At 47.9% G+C, this 21,981-nt stretch overlaps 1 protein-coding gene across 2 annotated transcripts; it reads left to right on the top strand.

Annotated features, from left to right (window-relative positions):
• The first annotated feature begins 2,420 nt into the window (after positions 1–2,420).
• On the top strand, positions 2,421–20,568 carry LOC107542941 (serpin B6-like). 2 transcript variants are annotated; one of them, XM_087820701.1, is made up of 7 exons: positions 2,421–2,490; positions 9,186–9,360; positions 11,932–12,078; positions 17,950–18,067; positions 18,694–18,836; positions 19,719–19,874; positions 20,044–20,568. In XM_087820701.1, exons 2-7 carry the CDS (start codon positions 9,196–9,198, stop codon positions 20,446–20,448), a joined length of 1,134 nt encoding a protein of 377 aa, XP_087676827.1. In that variant the 5' UTR covers positions 2,421–2,490; positions 9,186–9,195; the 3' UTR covers positions 20,449–20,568. The 2 variants fall into 2 exon arrangements, with proteins under 2 accessions (XP_087676827.1, XP_087676826.1); XM_087820700.1 differs by lacking the exon at positions 2,421–2,490 and adding an exon at positions 2,690–2,742.
• The last annotated feature ends 1,413 nt before the right edge of the window (positions 20,569–21,981 follow it).

Here is a 21,981-nt window from a genome sequence, read left to right as displayed (position 1 = left end):
GCAAATACCCAGCATGTGCTTGGATAGGACAACTAAGTCAATATGCAATGTTAATTCACCACAAGGAAAATTCAGTATGATTTGAAGGGAAGCAGGGTTGCTGCCCTGAAATGTGTCACACTGGCCCACGGGTTATTTTGAATTGGAGGGCATGGAGACTCAAAAGATTTAGGAAAAACTTTTACTTCTCCCTTAACTACCTAAAAGAATTTAAGTAGAGTGCCTGGCCCAAAAGAGAGCAATTACCAGAGGTAACTTTTTTATGCAAAGACTTACTACCTACCTGGCAGGGCCAACATCTTATCACCAAGTGTCCGCTCTCCTTATCTGCCTGGAAACTGCCCCGCTCCACTTTGAAGTCCCGAGACTACATCCCAGCCTACATCCCGTGCCTTAGCTCAGGATGGCAATAAGCCTCAACTGCCTGGCTTCCTTTGGGCAGATTCTTTGGCTGATATAATAATTAAATTGACATGACAGTGTCAAGATAAGAAATATTTAAACCTGTGAATAATTTTTGTGAGTTTATTTGAGACAAACTGTCATCAAATGCAGGAGAACAAAATCTCAAAGGATTGAGATAATGCTCTGGAAAATGGCAGTTTTGCCTATCATTTTATACATTACAATGAAAAGAGGAGATGTAAGTGGGTTACATGAACCCCATTAGTGATAGATTATGGAGGCATGAGAAAGCAAAGTGGGGAAACCTCTGGGACTGGATGAAAAAGTAAAATGAGACACACACTTCTTTTACTTAGGTGGGTGCAGGATAGTGAATAGTCAGCAATTAACTCAGTAACGGTGAGGGGATCTGTGGTCTCCCCAGAGTGGCGCCTGTGCTTTGAGGGGTCAGAAAAAGGAAAATTACTTTGATATTCCAAGGATATGTTATTGCAGATGCAAAAAGATGGCAGGCTCAGTTAGGGTAAAGATTGACCTTTGTCAGGGAAGATACCAGCCTAGGACATGACTACCCACCATGAACTTTTAGTTAAAAAGTTCTAATTTCAGACCATCCTTTGTGGTTGTTTTAGGTCTCTGAGTTGTAAGGCCGCCAGACAGGCCTTCCCGAGCTTGTCAGGTTCAGTACGTGGCCCCTTTTGTCCACAATAGCTTAACGGGGGCAAACCAAATTTAATTTCAAAGTACATGAGCCCCAAAGATAGGAGACCCAAGGCCAAGTCAGGATTTCCCCGCAGGGCATCACCCCGGAGGCTACTCCTGGGGCGCCCAGGGCCGGCAGGCTCCGCCCCTTTCAAATCGCTCCGCGCTCAGCAAGGTCGCCCGGGCGGAGGGCGGCGCGCCTGCTCCCCAGGGCGTGGGGCGGCGAGAGCGGGCGCCGCCCGCGGGGTTAGACTCGGGCCAGCGGGCGAGGGGCCGCGGCGGGAGCCAAGGACCGCGACCCCCCCCACACCCCGCGGCCGCGAGTGGGGAGCGGCTGGGGCGCGGCTCGGGCGCTCCCCAGGTGCTCCCAGGTACTCCCAGGTACTCCCCGGGCGCTCCCCAGGTGCTCAGATACTCCCAGGTACCCCCCGGCGCTCCCCAGGTACTCAGGTGCTCCCAGGCGCTCCCCGGCGCTCCCCAGGTGCTCAGGTGCTCCCCGTCGCTCCCCGGGCGCTCCCCAGGTGCTCAGGTGCTCCCCGGCGCTCCCCAGGTACTCAGGTGCTCCCAGGCGCTCCCCGGGCGCTCCCCAGGTGCTCAGGTGCTCCCAGGCGCTCCCTGGCGCTCCCCAGGTGCTCAGGTGCTCCCAGGCGCTCCCCGGGCGCTCCCCAGGTGCTCAGGTGCTCCCAGGCGCTCCCCGGGCGCTCCCCAGGTGCTCAGGTGCTCCCAGGCGCTCCCTGGCGCTCCCCAGGTGCTCAGGTGCTCCCAGGCGCTCCCCGGCGCTCCCCAGGTGCTCAGGTGCTCCCAGGCGCTCCCCAGGTACTCAGGTGCTCCCCGGCGCTCCCCAGGTACTCAGGTGCTCCCAGGCGCTCCCCGGGCGCTCCCCAGGTGCTCAGGTGCTCCCAGGCGCTCCTCGGCGCTCCCCAGGTGCTCAGGTGCTCCCAGGCGCTCCCCGGCGCTCCCCAGGTACTCAGGTGCTCCCAGGCGCTCCCCGGCGCTCCCCAGGTGCTCAGGTGCTCCCAGGCGCTCCCCGGCGCTCCCCAGGTGCTCAGGTGCTCCCAGGCGCTCCCCGGCGCTCCCCAGGTGCTCAGGTGCTCCCAGGCGCTCCCCGGCGCTCCCCAGGTGCTCAGGTGCTCCCAGGCGCTCCCCGGGCGCTCCCCAGGTGCTCAGGTGCTCCCAGGCGCTCCCCAGGTACTCAGGTGCTCCCAGGCGCTCCCCAGGTACTAAGGTGCTCCCAGGCACTCCCTGGCGCTCGCCGGCCCGCCTCCGGCCGGGTGACCCGCCCCGCCCCGCCCCGCCCCGCCCCGCCCCGCCCCCCGGCGCCACCGCTACTTGAGGCCCGGCTGCCGCCCCGCGCTCACTGCCGCCGCGTCGCCGCACCCTCAGGTACGAGTCCGCTGGGCGGCCCGGGCGGGCGAGCGGGCCCAGGGAGGGGGGGCGCGCGGGGCGCGGGGCGGGGGGGCTTCCGGCTCGGGTTCCCGGGCGCGCGGCGGCGGCGGGGGACGGTGACGCCTCGGGCGCGCTGCGCAGACCGCCCGGCCCCGAGCATCGCCCGGAGCGCAGCCCGCGCCGCGAGGCCGGGGGCATGGGGGCGGCGCCGAGCCTCGCGCGCTGCTGCGCGGACCCCGGGGGCCGCAGGTGACGCCCGGGCGCCCCGCGCGCCCCGGCCGCTCAGGTCCCCCGCCCGCCGGCGCTCGGCGCCCGGCGCTGGCCTCTGGGAGCCGAGGGTGGGGTGGGCCGGGGCGGGGGGGGGGGGGCCGGGACGGGGGGGCGGCGGGGGGCGCGGCCGCGGGGTCCCGCTCGCGCTGCGGTCGGGGCGCCGGGTCTCCCCGCGGGGTGTGGCTCCCCGGGGCGCTCCCCCAGGCCTGCGTAGGCGAGGGGCGCACCGCCCAGGTCTTGTTGCTTCTGCTTTTATTAAATTACCGCGGGCAAAATATGACTAGATTCGGTGCCTCGGGTGTGAGAGGACCTGGGGAGACTAAGCACACTGGGGTTGCGGTGCCGGAAGCAGTCACACCCAGGCCCCGCTCTGGATGCTGGGGGGGGGGGGGGGGGGGAGGGGGGAGGGGGCGCTGGGACGGGTCCTGCGGGAAGACCGGACGTGAGTCAGGCCTGAGTCAGGCGCCGGCCCCTCCCGCGCGCCTTAGGGCGGGTGGGAGGCGGGATGCGGGAAGCACCCTTTGGATTAGAGCCCCGCAGGGTTGTCCTGCTGGGGCTGAGGAGCCTGCGTGCCAGGATTTCATGACTAGTGAGTAATGCCATCCTTCACTCTGTGCCAACAGTGAGAGCAAGGGTGCGATTTAGTCATACTTGGGGCCAGTAGACCAAGTATTTACAATTATATGAAGCCAATTCCAATCCAAGGCATTTATTACAAGTCAGCATCTTAGAGATAACTCCAGCCAGTAGCAGCTGAGTGCAGTCAGAACAAGCGGGATCACCGATGCTGTCTGTTTATACCAGCGATTTCCAGCCAGTGTGCCGCAAGAATTTTTAAAACATTAGGGGCACTGACCTCTTTCCCCATATCTTTTCAAATTTAAAAAATGACTACAGCCAACACAACAATAGCCCTCCGGTGTGAATGCCCTGTCTTAAACCATAAATACATAGGTCATAAAATAGAGTTGCTTCTTACTGGTTTCATCACATAATAAGGTTGTGTCTGATTAATTCTTGGTACCAGAAATCCTTATATATAAGTATAGGCACCTGATTTTTAAAAATCACTTTGGAGCAAAACGGGTAGGTAATTACTACTATTATTATTTTTTTGTAAATCAATCAAAATTACACCTATATTTTTGTTACATTGGCAAAAAAAATTCTTTGGTGTGCTGCAGAATTTTAATAATTAGTGTATGTGATAAAGGAAGGTTGAAAATTGCTCAGCCGGCTGTGGCTCAGCAGTTAAGCGTCCACCTATGATTTTGGAGATCAGGGTTTGATTCCCGACCAGGCCACATGCCGAGGTTGCGGGCTCTATCTCCAGTACAGGGAGTGCAGGAGGCAGCCAATTAGTGACTCTCATCATTGACGTTTCTATCTCTTTCTCTCCCTCTCTCTAAAATCAATAAAGACTTTTTTTTTATTTTAAAAAAAGAAAGATTGAAAATTGCTGGTTTATACTAGAACACCCTACATCACACCAAGCATATATTGTATGACCCCTGGGTGGTCACACACCTTACATTCCCAAGTTTGCTCGACCTGAGATTAAACCTAGACGACAGAAGAAAGAATATAGTGTATAATTTACCCACCATTTATTGACTACCCACTGTGTGCCAGGCATTAGTTTGTTTTAATGTTCACAGTAAATGTAGAAGTAGAAGTAGAAGTAGAAGGAATCACCCTCTGTTAACATATTAGATAACTGCTGCTCAGAGACGTTATACACACACACACACACACACACACACACACACACAGATAACTGCTGCTCAGAGACGTTACACACACACACACACACACACACACACACACACACACACACACACACACAGGAAACAGGTAGGGACAAAGGAGGAGCCCAAGTCCCCATCAAACTAGTCTTTGAGTGGTTAAATTTTTTTTGTGGGGAATTAAGGCATGCTTAATCCAAGAAGGCAGGGGACACAATTAGTGACACTTTAAAAAAAAGTACTAAGACTTGATCAATTGAATAAAATCTATTCTGAACAAAGACTGCGCAAAGTCACTAGTGGTGCTTTAGGGAAAAATGGTGCCAGGATAGAGTTGCTGAACTTGTTTATACATATGTACAAACGCACACATGCATATGTAAAACTGTTCATTAATAAAACCTTAACACCCAGTTTCTATGCTTGTGAACAAATGTTTTTAAGGTCCTTTATGTGAGACCTGAGGATGCCCTGGGCAGTAAGTATATGCCATCTTGATAAAGACCAGGGACCAGGGTCTGGGATTTCTAAAGGAAAGCAGACGATTTAAAGGGAGATGGGAAAGAGCAAATATGTGGTAAGCAAACTCTTGCTGGGCTACCCAGAAACAATGGCGCACAGAGGGGAGTCCAATGAACATGCTTTGCTGGATTTCTTCCTTTGGTTTCTATTGTAGTGCTAAGGTGATGTTCCTTGCCCTTAAGCAGGTTTTTATATCTGAATTCCTACAGGCAGGTAAGGGGCGGGTGGTTCAAAAGTTCTTTCTGAGTCATTTGTTTCTTTTTTTAAAATCCTCGGAGGAGGATATGCTTTACTGATTTTAGAGGAGGAGGAGGGGAAGAGCGGGAGAGGTGGGTCTCTTGTAGGCAGCATATATTTGGGTCTTGTTTTCTTATCCATTCAGCCACCCAGTGTCTTTTGATTGGGACATTTAATCCATTTATATTTAAGGTTATTATTGATAGGTACTTATCTATTGCCATTTTATTTCTTTATTACTGTTTCTCTATTTCTTGTTATTACAGCAGTCCCTTTAACATTTCCTGCAATGCTGGTTTGGTGGTGATAAACTCCTTTAGCCTTTTTTTTTTGGCCTGGGAAGCTCTTTATTTCACCATCTGTTTTGAATGATAGCCTTGCTGGATTCAGTAGTCTTGGTTTCAGATCCTTGTTTTGCATTACCTTGAACACTTCATGCAATTCCCTTCTGGCCTGTAGAGTTTCTCATAAGTTAGCTGACAGCCTTATGGGAGCTCCTTTCTAGCTAACAAATTGCTTTTCTCTAGCTTCCTTTAAGATTCTCTGTTTTGAATTTTGGCATTTTAATTATGATGTGTCTGGTCATGGGCCTCTTTGGATTCTTCTTGCTTGGGACTCTCTGTGCCTCCTGAACTTGTGTGACTTTTTCCCTTGACCAAGTTAGGGAAGTTGGTCATTATTTCTTCAAACAGGTTCTCTAACCCTTGCTTTCTTTCTAGACCTTCTTGCACTCCTATGATGAGATAATTGTTATGTGTCCTGTTGTCCCACAGGTCCCTTAGACTGTCCTGTTTTTTTATTGTTTTTGCTTTTTGGTTCTCTGATTGACTTTTTCTACCCTGTCTTCTAATTTGCTGATCCTATTCTCAGCTTCCCCTAATCTGCTGTTCATTCCTTCCAATGTTTTTGTTTTAATTTCTACTGTGTCATTCTTAATTTCCTTCATAGTTTCCATTTCTTTTTTGGTGTTGTTGAGCATCCTTATGATCAGTATTCTGAACACTATATCTGATAGATAGCTTATCTCCATTTCATTTAGCTCTTTTTCTGAAGAATTCTTTTATTTCATTTAGGGCTTTTTTTTTGGTCTTTCCATTTTGGCTGCCTATTTGGGTTTGTGTCTATGTATTAGGTAGATCTGCTAGGACTCCCAGTCTTTTGGATGGTCTCTGGTACAGGCCAATGTCAGACACTGTTTGTGACTGGCCTTGAGTACCCTGTTTGAAGTTTTCCAAACTCCATAGCTTCTGGTTTCCCCTGCTGGGGCTGGGTGTGTTTGGACAGGACCAAGATGTGCACCAAGGTCTTCTTTTCTAAGCCCTGGGTCCAGAAGCAAATCAGACAAAGACTCAAAACACCCAGAGGCTGTGATTCAGTTTCTTAATGAGCCTCAGGCATAGAAACTCCACAGGGTGGGGCCAGAGGTTTTCCAGCAGGATGGGGCAGGTCCTTCCCCCCAAGGCAAAAGCTGCTTGAAAGGTAATTGTCTGTCTGAGAAGGATGTCCTCTGCCTTATGGGGGAATGACTCAGCACCGGGGTCCAGATGGGTGCCCTCTGAGATCTGTTCCCCTAGCCAGACCCCCTGGATTCTCCTCACACTGCTCTAGTCCACTCTGCACTCCCTCCGCTGGAGTCCAGTGTGAATGACTGCACTTTCTACCAGTCTCTGTGTGGCCTCTACTTAGGTCCTTGGTTATGAGGGCGCTCTCCATCTTGTCTGCAGTTGCAGTTGATTTTTCAGGATTATTTTTCTACATTTTAGTTGTAATTGCAGTTTGGTCCTGGGAGAGTGTCAGTATAGCTTCCACTCAATCTGCCACCATCTTGGATCTCTGTAAGTTTGTTTTAAAAGTTGTTTTAAGCACTAAAAATCTGATGTATTAATCGATGTAACCAGTGCTTAAATTTTTAAGAAAAAATTTCTTTTTTGTGTGTAAGCAGTATGCTTTGTTTGGGAAAAAAATATTTTCACCAGACTGACAATTAATTGACCATTAACCAAAGTATTTTAGTTGGGAATGGCGTTTCCTGTCTGTGAAAATTCCTTTGTAATAAAAACCCCTGCGTTCAACAGCAGGGTGGGCAACTGGGAGAAAAAAAGGGAGCTGGTAGATTGCTCCTTGTATCTGAACATGTGAAAAAAATTACTGAACGGGTTTTACATGTAAGGACATTTGGGAAGAAGTTGTTCTAGATACATAGAAGACTAGAGAAATGGGTTTGGGGAAGACAGTGTTAACATAAGGAACATCAGTGTTAAGTGAAAAAAAGGAAATGCATTCTGAGTTATAAAGAGAATCATGGGTGGGGAAAGGGCAGGGCCAGTGGGTAAGACAACCTCTTCTCACTTGTAGTATCTCTCTATGGGTGCTGTTGTTTGTTTTTTTTAAAATATGTTTTTATTGATTTCGGAGAGAGGAAGGGAGAGGGAGAGAGAGAGATGGAAACGTTGCTGAGAAACATCGAGTGGTTGCCTCCTGCACGCCCCCTATTGGGGTTTGAGCCCACAAACTGGACATGTGCCCTGACCAGGAATTGAACTCTCCGCTTTCCGGTGCATGGGGTGATGATGCTCAGCCAGCTGAGCCACACTGGCCAGCGATGGGCACTGGTTTTTAAACTAAGTGCATGTATAGTAGGAATGTTGTAGAAATGTGAAAATGCAGAAATATATAAAAGAAGTGAGAATTTACTTATAAATCAGAAACATTTGGTGTACAGCATTTCCTTCCCTTCTCTGTCTATAAATTATGCTTACATGCACTTTTCTTCCTAATTTAATTTACATAGATAATATTTTGAAATTGTATTTATAGTTTTATATTTTCTTTTAAAATTTAATTTTATGTATTTCTTTGATATTAATATGATATCTCCATTAATATCATGTCATCAATGTGACAAAATCTAAAGTGGTTCTCTGGAGGCATTTAAAGGTTTTTTTCTGTAGCGTATGAAATACCTAATAGCTGTTTTTGTGCTTAGTATTGTTGCCAGTGAAAATGGGTTCTTGAAGCGCTGCAAGAAAGGAATTTCAAAGGGCACACGTTGTGGGAGAAGTTTACTTGTAGTGGCAAGCTTTATTGGGTTGAAGGGAAATAATACGCCCTTGGGGTTTAGAGGGCAGACAGGCTTTAGCAGCAGCTGCTCCGAGATTCCTTATAATGATCCACATATTTTCTTGTTTTTATGGAAATGAGTAGGCTTGCTTTCAAACTATCCAGTATATTTCCTGGGTTTTCCTGGGCTTGTGTTGGGCCCTCCCTCCAACAAATCCCCTCTCCTGGATCCTCTGGGGTTCTCTGCCCTCGTCCAAGCTGATCCCTTTCCCAGATTTTTCCAGGCTAGACTCCACCCCTTTATGTCACCATTTTGGCTCCCACTGCACATGCCCCAAAGTTCTGCTGCGCAGTTTACTTAGCTTCCTGGTGAAGCTGCCCAGTGACATGCCTGTAATATTTGGCCTTCCCTTTGCTCCTTTCCTGTTATTAATAACTAGGTTAATTACAATGGTTTCATTATGAATGAATTTTAAATTGTAAAGTAATACAGATAAGCCCATACAATACACCAAATGATGCAGAAGTGGAGCCAAAAGCCAGTAACTCCTTCCTCATCTCTCCCAGGAGGTAACTAGATCAGTGGTGAGTGTGCACTTCCCACGCCTTCTCTGGGCTCACGGACATGTGGGCAGATAGAAGTCCTCCTGCTTTGTCCCACAAAACAGGATTCTATTATAAACATAACTTCAATTTTTTCACTTAAAATTAGAAACAATAATTTTGAGGTCCCCCAGAGCCCCAGAGTTTTGTGTGTGCAGCTGTTTGCGGACCGAACCCGAGTGTCAGCGGCACTGTGAGCGGGGTGCAGCCGGCTGGCCGCTGTGTGTGAGATACTGACTGAGCCCGTTGTTTCAGGCCCGCCGTCATGGACACTCTGTCTGAAGCAAATGGCACTTTTGCCATAAACCTTTTGAAAAAGCTGGGTGAAGACAAATCGAAAAACGTGTTTTTCTCGCCCTTCAGCATCTCCTCTGCCCTGGCCATGGTCCTCGTGGGGGCAGAGGGGAACACCGCGGCCCAGATGGTCCAGGTATGTACCAGACGCCATTTCTGGGCAACAGTAAATATGATTGATTTGTCAGTTAACTGGTCCTCCACCTTCCAAACCCCACAGGACTTGCTCTCTGCTGGCATGGCAGGGCTGCGAGTGGGATATTGCTAGGGAAGAACACGTTAGCCCTGGGGCGAGCGCCCCTGACCTGCCAGGGATGGAGTGGCACCTCTAGTCGGGAGAGCGGGTGACTTCAGCGGCCCCTGGCAGTGGCCTGTGCAGGACCTCGTGAGTAGACCTAAAGCCATGAGGTCCAGGTTGAGTCCCGCAATAATCTGGGTATTGGCAACTGCTTTTCAATTGTTAAAAATTTTAATTTTCTTATTTAACTGTAAAACTTTTCAGTGGTGGTTCAGTTATTTGTTGTTGAGTCACCACCACTCCAAAATGTAGCGCTTAAGATGAAGCCTTGCCTCGGGCGGAGCTGTGTCAGGTCACTGGCGTGGGGCCTCAGCTCCTCCACGTAGGTGGCCTCTACTGTGCAGCCTTGGCCCTGCCCCGGCCTCCCACGGGGTGTCTCTTTGGCACAGAGGCCTGGGCTTCTTTACAGCACAGTCCTCAGCTTGCAGGAGGTCAAGCTTGAATGTGCAAGTGCTGATCAAGACTCGTCTCTGTCAGTCACGTCTCCTGATGCCCCAGGGCTGAAGCCAGTCACGTGGCCAGCCCCAGAGACTGTCCCCAGAGAGGCCCTCTGGGCCTGAAGATGTAGCTCATCAGGGCCCCTCCCTGATTGCCAGTCTGCCCGCTGGCTCCTAATGGTTCTCTGCCCTCCCGTAGGAAAGGGACACTTGACTCTCCCATGACCCAGAGTCTGATTTCATCTTGGGCCAGACTCGGGCTTGAAGTCCAAGAGGAAAAGGCTTATTGAGGCTCCTTGGTGTGGTTCCTGGGTGCAGAGCTTTGTGAACTAAAGACCAGCCATTTCCCCCTCACCCTGCAATATGCAGAGGTAACACAGGGAAGGATACCTGCAGTGGACACACCCTTTACACGTTGTGTGCTAGACACACAGTCTGCTAGAGCTGCCATAACAAATACCAGACATTAAATGGCTGAAACAACAGAAATTTATTTCCTCACAGTTCTGCAGGCTGGAAATCCAAGAAAAGTGTCTGTAGGTGATCTAAACAGTGTGGGAGTTCCGTATGACAACTTAAATCTGCTTCTGTAGACAGAAGCACATGCCAGGTCCCCGTTTGAGGCAGGACTCTGCTGGGGACAGTGTCCTTTAGATGCTCAGAAGGCCTCTTTGCCTAGCAGGAGGATCTGTGCAGGACTTCCTTCATCTTTCTACAAGGTTTTAACAAAGTGATTTTTATTCTGCCCTTGAGGCCTGGGCTTGGATTTGACTATTGCACTGAGGTCATGTCTTAATTTTAGAATCATTTGTCCACTGGAGATAAAAAAAAAATTTATTTTCTACCCAGCAGGTCCTAGGTTGGAAACACTTCCTTTAGATTCTGCTGGAAAATGAAATGATTTCTTCTTTAGCACATCTTTATGTTTCTGTACTTTATCCCAGGGAGCTAAAGGGAGCCACGATCTTTCTGGGTATCTCTTGAACCAGCTCCAGGATTCACTGGCAAAATGTCCAACCTTCCCCATCATTGCAGGTGGCAGTCTGTCTGGCTCTGCCAGTCCATGCCATGAACTCCCTTTCTCCAGCCTCCAGCAGGAATTCCTTCACTGTCCTTCCAGCCTCTCCTCACAGTCTCCTCCCTCCCTTTTTGTCCAGCCTCTGCCAGCTGCCTGGGTTCGAAGTGAGTGCTATACATGTTTTAGATCTTTTTTATGGCAGAACTCTATGTCTGGATTGCTATGTGGATCTTCTACGGCTGCAAAACAAACGGTCCCAAAACTCAGTGATTGAAAATAACAATGACTGATTATTTTTCAGATTTTGTGGCCTGACCCCATGGTGCCAGCTGGGATCACTCATGATCCAAGGAAGTCCTCTATCACATGTCTGGGGCCTTGGTGCTGACAGGTGGCCGAGGCCATCATTTGAAAGTAGCTCTCCCAGTGAGGTGTTGCTCTCCAAGGCTTTCCTTGTGGCCTCCACAGGATAGCTTGGACTTCCTTACAGCAAGGTGGCTGGGATACAGGAGAGTGAATGTGGGGCTGCCAGGCCTTAGAAGGCTCAGTGTCCCTTCTCCTGCATTCTGTTGGTCAGAGCAATCACAGGGCCAGTGTGGACCCAAGGACAGGGGAGAGGCTGCACCTTCTGGTATTGGGAATGGCCTGTCTTCACTGAGAATGGGAGGCCAGGCTGACAGCCTTGTTTTCAGGCAAATGACAAGGTGGAGCACCCAGGATGTGGGTCTGCGCAGGGCCTTTCCACTCCTGCCAGTGCAGGCCGGGGTCTCCGACTCAAGAGGTGGTGTAGGGAAGACGGGCTTTCAAGATACTTTCGTGTTTAATTGGATGAATCTTCTTTTAAGCTGTAGTGAGGACTGGTACAATTCTTAGGCAGAGTTTAGTGTTGTATCCAATTTCCTGAAGTCACAGCATACTGAAGTTGTACATTTTTATTCTGTTTTTTTATTTCAGACACTTTCTTTAAGTAAAAGCAGTGGCAAAGGTGATGTCCACCAGTGTTTCCAGTCACTTCTCGCCGAGGTTAACAGGACTGGCACACAGTACTTGCTTAGAACTGCCAACAGGCTCTTTGGAGAAAAGTCTTATGACTTCAGCTTGGTAAGTTGTACTCGCTGCATTTCACTGAGAAGGCGAACCCCGCGGGCGGCGGGGGGTCTTGTGGTACAGCAGAGGGCTTGTGGGCTGCAGGTTCACGCAGCTGAGCCCGAGCTTGCCCTGCTAACCTCTCGCACTTCCCTTCACCCTCTTTCAGTTTCACCCTCTGTAAAAGGGGCCTTACAGCAAATACTGTCCAAATATTTGTGACACTTAAATGAATCGTCAGAAAACAGCTATCATGGAGCACAGTGCAATTCTCGATGAATTGGCCTAAACAAAGAAATTATCAAAATGAATATTTCTGATCATTACTTTCTACGTATTGGTGATTTTTGTGACATGCGAGACATGTTCAGCTTTTTACACATGTAAATACTTTGATTGTTTTTCCAACACAGGTTTTTAAATTCTTGTTTGTCTAAGTATAGTGGTTTTCTTTATTTATAATGCTTTCCAGTTTTTAAAAACCACTCAAGTGACATGTGAATATAGTCTTATGTACTAATATAAACACAGCAAGAGCTCTTGTGGCTTCTTCCCACACCCCACACCCCATTGCTTCCCTCCCCAGTGTAAGAGCTTTTAGAAATTTGAAGTGCATCCCCCTTACACATATAGAAATTTTTTTGTGGGATTTTTCCCTGTATAACCTTATTATAACATACATTTTCTTTTGTAAATTGTTTCTTTTCACCGGACACCGTGGCTCCAATTCTTTGTGTCTCAGCGTGTTGCGGGTCCACTGTGCTCTTTTACTGTTATCTGGCATTCTTTTTCTTTTGTTCTCATTTTTCTGTTTTTGTGTTATTTTTTTCTTAGTTTTTTACTTTTTGTTTTGTTTTGTTTTCTTTCCGTTACCTGGTATTCTTAAGTGTGGCTGTGCTGTAACCATTCTTGCACTGATGGGCATTCAGATTGTACCCAGTCTGAGCCACACAGACACCGAATACGTGTGGCCCTCTGCTGTGGGCGTGCAGAAGAAAGGAAGGGAGGTTTTCAAGTGAACGTTAGTGAAATTGCTGTCCAGCTCGCTTTACTTATCTTCATCAGTCTCAGCCACTTCCTAGGTTATTACTACCCTTAATTAGCTTAGATATAAAGAAAAGGAAAACTCTCAGTAAACACAGACGGCCCCAAGATCACAGGCAGTTACGACAACAGTTTAAGGAATGCACACAAACACAACTGAAAAAGTAAAAATAACAAGAACATAAACATGGAGGAGGTGAGTGAAAATGGTAGCGATTTTAGAATGTGTTAGAACATAAGCCACCATCAACTTAAAATAGACTGCTGTCAACACAGCCTGGTGCACATGAAGCACATCGTAACCACAAACCAAAAATCTATACGACATGGAAGCAATAAAGAGAAAATAATCCAAACCCCCTATAGAGAGTCATCAACTAGAAAAGAAGAGAACAAGAGAATAAAAAAGGAACAGAGAACTACAAAAACAACCAGAAAACAATAAAATGGCAATAACTACATACCTACAAAAAATGACTTTAAATGTAAATGCACTAAATCTGCCAATTAAGAGACATAGGGTGACTGAATGGATAAAAAACCAAAACCTGTACATGTGTTGCCTATAAGAGACCTGGCTCAGATTGAAAGACACATACAGACTAAAAGTAAATGAATGGAAAAAAATATTTTATGTGAATAGAAATGAAAAAAAAAAAGATGTGGTATCAATACTTGTATCAGACAAAATAGACTTTAAAACCAAGTCTATAACAAGAGACAAAGGCATTTCATAATGATGAAGGGGTCAATCCAACAAGAAGCAACAGCTCTTTTAAACACTTATGCACCCAACATAGGAGCACCTAAATGTGTGTCAAATATTGACAGACCTGAAGGGAGAGATCAGCACTAAGATGGTCATAGTTGGGGACTTGAAGACCCCATTGACATCATGGGATAGTTCAGACAGACAGAAAACCAACAAGGAAACTGGCCATAAGTGACACATTGGACCAGATGAACTTAATAGATATTTCAGCAAAAAGCAAAAGAATATACTTTCTTTTTAAGTGTGCATGGAACATTTTGTAGGATTGAACATATGTTAGGCCACAAAACAAATCTCAACAAATTTAAGAAAATTGAAATCATGTCAAGTGTCTTCTCTGATCACAACGGTGTGAAATTAGAAATCAAGTATAAGAAAAAAACTGAAAAACACACAAACATGGAGGATAATTAACATGTTACTGAGCAATGAATCGGTTAACAACAAGATCAAAGAAGAAATCAAAGTCCACCTTGAGATAGTGAAAATGAAAACAATGACCCAAAGTCGTAGTCAGAGCAGTTAGGCAAGAAACAGAAATAAAAGGCATTCAAATAGGAAAGGAGGAAGTAAAATTGTCACTATTTTCAGATGACATGGTATCCACAGAAAACCCTAAAGACTCCGCCAAAAAACTGTTAGAACTAGTAAAGAATTGAAGAATTTGTGGGATATAAACTCAATATACAAAAATCTGTTGCATCTCTATACACTAATAATGAATGATTAGAAATTAAGAAACAATTTCATTTACAAATGCATCGAAAAGAACAAAATTCTTAGGAATAAATGTATCTAGGGTGATGAAAGACTTGTATCTGATAATTACAAGACATTGACAAAAGAAACTGAAGACACAAGTAAGTCTAAAGATACTGCACTCTCATGGGTAGAAAGATTTGTTAAAGTGTCCACACTGCCCAAAGCAATTTATACATTCACTGCAACCCCTATGAAAGTACCAAGGGCATGTTTCACAGAACTCGATCAAACAATCCTAAAATGTATATGGAACCACAAAATGTGTATGGAACCTGAATAGCCAAAGCAATCTTGAGAAAGAAAAACAAAGTTGGAGGAATCATTCTACCCGATACCAAACGACACCTCAGGGCTATAGTAATCAAAACAGCCTGGTGCTGGCATAGAAACAGACACACAGATCAGAGGAACGGAATAGAGAGCCCAGGAATAAACCCACGGCTATATGGTCAATTAATCTATGACAGAGGAGGCAAGAGCATGCGAAGGGGGAAAGACAAAACTGGACCAAGACATTCAAAAAATGAAACTAGATCACTTTTTATACCACATGCAAGAATAAACTCAAAATGGATTAAGGACCTAAATGTAAGACCTGAAGCCCAAACACTCCTAGGAGAAAACATAGGGAGTGAACTCTTTGAGGTCACACTTAGCAATGTTTTTTGAATGATTCCTGGTGCAAGGGAAACAAAAGAAAAAATAAACAAATGGGACTACATCAAACTAAAAAGCTTCACAGCGAGGAAACAGTCAACAAAGTGGAAAAACAGCTTACTGAATGGGAGAGGATATTCACCAGAGATACATCTAATTAGGGGTTAATATCCAATATATGTAAGGAACTCATACAACTTAACAGCGTAACAAACAAACCATGAAACCAAACCAAAACAAAAAATCTAATTAAAAATAGGCAGAGGGCCTGAATAGACACTTCTCCAAAGAGGACATACAGATGCCAATAGACGTATGAAAAGATGCTCAACGTCACTGATCACCAGGAAATGCAAATTAAAAGCACAATGAGATATTGGCTCACACCTGTCAGAATGGCTCCACCAATACATCCACAGACAAGTGTTAGGATGTGGAGAGAAGGGCACCCTGTGCATTGCTGGGATTGTAAATTGATGCAGACACTCTGGGAAACAGTATGGAGGTAACTAAAAAATTTAAACATAGAAACCATATGACACAGCAATTCTACTTCTATATTTATCTGAAGAAATTCAGAAAACGAATTTGAAAAGATATATGCACCCCTATGTTCATTTCAGCATTATTTACAATAGCTAGGATATGGAAGCAACCTAAGTGCCCATCAGTAGACGAGTGGATAAAGTAACAATGGACTGTTGCTCAGCCATAAAAAGAATGAAGCCTTGCCATTTGTGACAACGTGAATGGACCTTAGAGGGTATAATGCTAAGTGAAATAAGCCAGACAGAGAAAGACAAATACTGTGGTTTCACTTATATGTGGAATCTAAAGAACAAAATAAATGAACAAACGAAACAAAACAAACTCATAGATACAGAGAACAAAGTGATGATTGCCGATGGGTGGAGATTGGAGGTATGGGTGCAGTAGTTGAAGGGATTAAGCATTACTAATTGGCAGTTATAAAATATTCACAGGGATGAGAAGTGCAGCACAGGGAACATAGTCAAGACAGTGTAATAACTAGTATGGTGTCAGGTGGGTAGTAGACTTATGGGGGAATCACTCTGTAAGTTATATAAATGTGTAAACACTATGTTGGACACCTGAAACTAGCATTGAATGTTAACTGTAATCAAAAAATTAAAAGAACAACAGAGCAGTAATACTGGCAAATCATGAATTATATGAGTATTAAATGAAACGATATAACTAGATCATTTAGTACAGTGTCTGCAACATCCTGAGAACTCAAACGTTACCTGAAACAGTCCTAGTGGTAATTCACCCGGGCCTCACAGCGACCCTCTGAGATGCAGGAACTGCTGTCTCCTCATTTACAGGCTACGTAAAGGAGGCTCAGGGAGACGAAGCAACTTGTTTAAAGGTGCGTGGCTGTTAGGTCACGGGACCTGTGTTCAAAGCTCTTGTGCCTTGTTGTGTCTCTTACACCACTGAAGGAGAGGTCTGAAATCCCACAACATGAAAACAGTCCTGGGAGGAAAGGGGAAACATGGGGGACATCTGTAATACTTTCAACAATAAAATAAATTAAAAAAAAACAGTCCTGAAAAGTGGGAGTAAGTATTTAGCTGCAAGCTGTTCAAGAGAAAGACTGGGAACCATTCCCCAGTATACTGTCAACAGATGAATTGTGTTGGTATATTTGCTTTCCATCAAATTATCTGCTTTTATTTGGCATAATGCAGGTGTTCATGGATATTGTCATTTCATAGACTGTTTTAACAAAACATAGTTTAAACTTCTTGGAGGAGTCATATGCTAGAATGATCCCTCCAAAATGGTAGCCACTAGACGCACGTTGCTATTTAAATTTCAGCCTAGTTCCTTAAAGTGGAATAATTTAAAAAAAAAAAAAAATGTCTTTATTGATTTCAGAGAGAGGAAGGGAGAGGGAGAGAGATAGAAACATCAGTGATGAGAGAGTCCTTGATCGGCTGCCTCCTGCACACCCCCTACTGGGGATGGAGCCCGCAACCTGGGCATGTGCCCTGACCAGGAATCGAACTGCAATCTTCTGGATCCTAGGCTGATGCTCAACCGCTGAGCCACACCAGCTGGGCTAAAGTGGAATAAATTTGAGTCAGCTCCTTAGCAGGAGTAGCTGTGTTTCAAGTGCTCAGGAGTCATCTGTGGCTTAGATTTGGAACATTTCTGTCATCGCAGGAAGTAGTGGTGTAGAAATACACATTTTCTCCGCATTATATGGAACAGTAGCCCTGGTTCTGAAATGTGGAGGGAGCAGCGTCTCTTGCTGTGGGCAGGATGTCACTTAGCAAATGCGGTGGCTGTTGGGAGTGGCACTCTGTCTGAAGTTGCTGCATCTAGTGTCTTTTATTTACCTCTTTGGTGCACAGCTGCTCCCTTAGGATCTAGCAGTTTTTGGTGTTTATTTGATATTCAGACCACTGCTCTACTTAGTTTATACACTAAGACCAAATGTACCTGAAAATTGAGAAATTGAATTTCAGGTTAATTTCTCACTCATTTATTCTCATGTTATTTATTTATTCCTCACATTGCACATCAGTCATAAAGTTACCCATGTCCTGTGTGTCGCAGTGAGGGGTAAGCTGGCATGTTGCCTGTTTTCCACCCTTGCCATTGTGTGCTGTCTCTCCCAGTCTTTCAAAGATTCCTGCCACAAATTCTACCAAGCAGAGATGGAAGAGCTGGACTTCTTCAAAGCTGCAGAGGAGGCCAGGAAACACATCAACACCTGGGTGGCGAACAAGACCGAAGGTGAAACTACGCTAACCCTGTTTGAATAGCACTGTACCTGATCTCACTGTCAGGCCCTTCACACGGCCAGCCAATGGAAATGAATTTTTTTCTCAAAATAAGTGTGAACTTTTAAATCCACTTCTGAAAGAGTGTCACTGTAGGACCACTTTCTCTAGCATTTTCCTGTTCTTCTCAGCCTGTGTGTGATGTCTCTAAATATCCGGGGCACCTCTTCCAGAACAGTCCACACTTCAGTTCCTGTTGTTGTCAATGTTAATCTAGTCTTTCTTTTCCCAAGTGGTGGGATGCTTGCTGCGCAGCACGGCGCCTGCCCCTCAGGGCCCCTGTGGGTCTTCACTAACCTGCTCCCCACCCTGGCTAGATTCCTGCCTTTCCTCACCCAGCCATTCCTTCCTGTCTCACTTGTTAGGAATTCATCCTGCACATGGGACTTTCTTCATTTCATGTGTTTTATTCAACTGATGGTATTTTTAAGTTATTTTGCTGCTGCTGTTTATGGACCATGGTTGTATGTGGAGGACAGTAAACTCCATCTGTGTATCTGTCTATGCAGAATGAATCTTACCCCTGAAGCAAGCCTCAGGGCCCTTGCAGTTAACTGCTTCTTTAATTCTTCTTTTCAGGTAAAATTACAGAGGTGCTGTCTGCAGGTTCCGTTAACCCAGGCACTCCTCTGGTTCTCGTGAACGCCATCTACTTCAAAGGGAACTGGCACAGTCAGTTTAACAAGGAGCACACCCAGGAGAGACCGTTTAAAGTCAGCAAGGTAACGATTGTGCAATAACACAGGAGGTTCTTGGAAACGGTCTCTGTGTCCTGGGGACGTGCTCGCTGGGCCTGCTTTGCCCACAGACCCGCCAGGGGCCCTCTGGCTCTAGCAGATGGAGGGCAGGGAGGTGGGAACAGAGGGCGTGGGGGACAAGCTCTTGTCACTGTTGCAGGTTGCTTTAAGGACTCAGTTTCCAGTCCCTGGGTATGGAGGGGGAGCCATGGAAAGGTGTTCAGCCAAAGAGTGATGTGGTCTGATTGATGATTTGATGGAAATCACAGGGGGAGGGGCCCCGAGGGAGTCACTGAGGAGGTCTCCCAGTGAGCAGCACTAGCCGGTAGCAGTGCAGGTAGAAAGAACAAGTTGGATTGTGTTATATTTTAAAACTGGAGTCAGATGATTAGCTAATGAGTCAGATGTGGGGTGTGGAAGACAGGAGTCAAGGGACTCCAGGGTTTCACAGTGGGGTGGATGGTGTCGCCATCAGCTGAGGTGGAGAAGTTGTAGGTGGAGCTGAGTTGGAAGGGAATGTGAGGAGCCCGGCATGATGTGGGGCATTGGAGGTTTCTTTTATGTCCAAATGCAGGTGTCAAGCAAGCAGTAAAATATTTTAGTCTTGAGTACAGGGGAGAAGTACGAATTTGAGAATCCTAGTTAAAGTCACAAGACTGAATGACATGAGCAGGGGAAAGGTAGTGTAAGGGTTGAGCCCGGGGCCCCCCATGTCTGCAGGTTGAGGCAGCGGGTTCAGGCGGCAGAAGGTGGCGCTGCTGTGGCCTGGAAGCCAGGACGGTACCCGGCCCCGGGCCAGCTCTGTTGATTGCCCAGTGTGCGCACGGGGTCTCGTCTCACCTTAACGTTTACCCTTTTCCTTTCTAGAATGAGCAGAAACCTGTGCAAATGATGTTTAAGAAATCTACCTTTAACATGACCTACATCGGAGAAATATTCACCAAGATTCTGGTGCTGCCCTACGTGGGCAGAGAGCTGAACATGATCATCCTGCTTCCCGATGAGAACGTCGACCTGGAAACGGTAATGAGCCCGAAGCGCTGACGGGCTGCGGTGGCCAGCGGGTGGCCCTGGACGGCCGCCCCGCAGTCCCGCGCTGCCCGGGGAGCGCCCGGCGCGGCCACCTCAGCGCGCAGCGTGGCTCCGCTCGCGGCCCTTCCCACCCCCCAACCCTTGCACCCTCCTCTCGCAGGTGGAGAAGCAGCTCACCTATGAGAAATTTGCAGAGTGGACCAGGCCCGACATGATGGACGAAGAGGAGGTGGAAGTGCTCCTCCCGCGGTTCCGGCTGGAGGAGAAGTACGACATGAAGGACGTCCTCTGCTCGCTGGGCATGACCGATGCCTTTGAGCAGGACAGGGCAGACTTCTCCGGGATGTCGTCGGGGAGGGACCTGTTTCTGTCCAAGGTCGTGCACAAGTCCTTTGTGGAGGTCAACGAGGAAGGCACGGAGGCCGCGGCGGCCACGGCGGCCATCATGATGCTCCGCTGCGCCCTCCGGACGCCCAGGTTCTGTGCCGACCGCCCCTTCCTCTTCTTCATCCAGCACAGCAAGACCAGCAGCATCCTGTTCTGTGGCCGCTTCTCCTCCCCTTAGGAAGCCGCCGGCAGGCAAGGCCCCCTCCCGCCGCCTCTGACCCACTCCCCTCTCACCTCAGTGTGCCTGAGCTCAAAGGGACCTTTGGTGACCGTCAAAAATAAAGGGCCTGATTTTGAAGTCCTGTGTTCAGAATTCCTTGTGTGTTTGTGTGTCACGTGCCACTGCTTTCTAGGATCTGAAATGGCCGTTTGGGAGGGTCTGTGGTCCCCTGGCGGGGCAGCACTGGCTGAGGAGTGCCCTCCTCACGCCCGCAAGGCCTCAGGTCACGCGGGCAGCGCTGCCTCCTCTCGCCTGGCCCACTGGCACTGTTGGTGAGGTGATCGAGTGAAGTGGAGGCTGAAGAACTGGGAAGCAGGTCTCAGGGGCCTCAGCAGGGAGCAAAATTCCCAAACTTGTGGCAAGCTCCCCAGAAGCCAGCAGAGGAGCCCGGAGAGCAGGTGACCGGCCTGCGAGAAATCAGCCGTTTCCCACGACGGTTTCTGCTCTTACCGTAGTTTGCGCCCGTGATCGGCAGTCACATACCTGTTCAAATGCACAGCCACCCCTTTCCCTGAAAACAAATTGCTTCCAGGGGCCAGAGATAGAGAGGCCTGTTCACAATAATGTAATTTAAGACAACCTGGTGAGTATACAGGTGACCTATTTTACTGCAAGTGAGGAAAGGAGAGGCTAAGTTTTCTGCAGCCACTTGTGTTACTTGCTGGAAATGCGATCCCCGAGCTCAGTGATACAGAAACCAATGGATGCTTGAGGCTCGGGGAACGCTGGGCTGTGGCCGGACAGCTGCAGGGACGCCCCACTGGCCTACTTGCAGCCGGCAGGAGCCGGGGCTCCCTCAGCCTGAACTGCCGCGACGCCTGCTGTCTGTCGCTGGGGCGCTTCTCAGCCACTTCGCCGTGGGCGTGACGGGCTGAGGGAGAGTTGACCCTGAGTGAGGGGAACAAGAAACAGCTCAGGGGTGCTGGTTTTGTCACCCTCTACTCAGCACTAAGTGTTTGCCGTGTGCAGTGCAGCCGTCCCTCAGCATTCGGGTCTCGGGCGTCGTGCGCCCTTTCCCTGGCTGGGCGGCCTCAGGCCCCTCGGGGGCAAGCTTTGAGAATGAAAGCCGGCAGTTCTTACAGACCTGTGACACACGAGAACTTCGCCGTGAAAAACCATGATGTGTGCAGAACAGACGGGTGCTGCTCCCAGAGGCTCTGTGGGTCTCACTGAGCTGTGACGCTGGCTGGCTGTCAGTGCCTTCGAAGACTGGTCACTCGCTGCATGGCTTCAGGAAAGGCACAGTCGCCTGAGTACACGTCCACATCTTGGATGGGGCTGCAGCAGAACACACGACCCTATGCAGTCCTGTGTTTCTTGTGAGATCTACAAAACCCAGTCCTCCCAGGATGTAATCCTGGGGAACTCTCGGTCTCACCCATTCACAGATGCCTTCTGAGCCCCTGCTTTGCGTCAGGTGGTTTACACAGATGGTTTTATTTAGTCCCCAGCAAGGAATAAACCCAGGAGGAATTGAGGCCCAGGACTAAG

The sequence above is a fragment of the Miniopterus natalensis genome, chromosome 9 (genome assembly GCF_054644295.1).
Source record: "Miniopterus natalensis isolate mMinNat1 chromosome 9, mMinNat1.hap1, whole genome shotgun sequence".
NCBI classification, from domain to species: domain Eukaryota; kingdom Metazoa; phylum Chordata; class Mammalia; order Chiroptera; family Miniopteridae; genus Miniopterus; species Miniopterus natalensis.
Note: the sequence above shows the minus strand (reverse complement) of the source record. Positions and strands in the feature narration are given on the sequence as shown.